General features: G+C 69.8%; 1 protein-coding gene across 1 annotated transcript in view; it reads right to left on the bottom strand.

Annotated features, from left to right (window-relative positions):
• The window catches only part of HDAC10 (histone deacetylase 10), a 4,648-nt gene extending 4,449 nt beyond the window's left edge, over positions 1 to 199 (bottom strand). The window contains exon 1 of the mRNA XM_015568729.1: positions 56 to 199. Within this exon, the coding sequence (XP_015424215.1) occupies positions 56 to 133 (78 nt within the window). The 5' untranslated portion in view covers positions 134 to 199. The remainder of the gene's footprint in view (positions 1 to 55) is intronic.
• Positions 200 to 248: the final 49 nt, after the last annotated feature.

Genomic DNA, 248 nt, shown 5'->3' on the forward strand with positions numbered 1-248 from the left:
CCGCCAATAGGCATGGGTGGGGGGGTGGGTCCCCGGTGGTCCCCCGGGCACGAACCGGATGCAAGTAGACGGCATCGTACTGTCCAGACAGTGCCCGGAGCTCCTCCGTGCCCAGGGCCTGAGTCCCCCGCATCAGGGCCACGTACTCTGGGCTGCAGAGGGGCAGGGAGGCAAGGCAGAGTCGCCAGAGGAATGGGGTCGGGGGGAGAGAGGGCTGCACCCGTGGGGCTGCCCACCCACCCTGTGGT

The sequence above is a fragment of the Myotis davidii genome, unplaced genomic scaffold (assembly GCF_000327345.1).
Source record: "Myotis davidii unplaced genomic scaffold, ASM32734v1 scaffold845, whole genome shotgun sequence".
NCBI lineage: Eukaryota > Metazoa > Chordata > Mammalia > Chiroptera > Vespertilionidae > Myotis > Myotis davidii.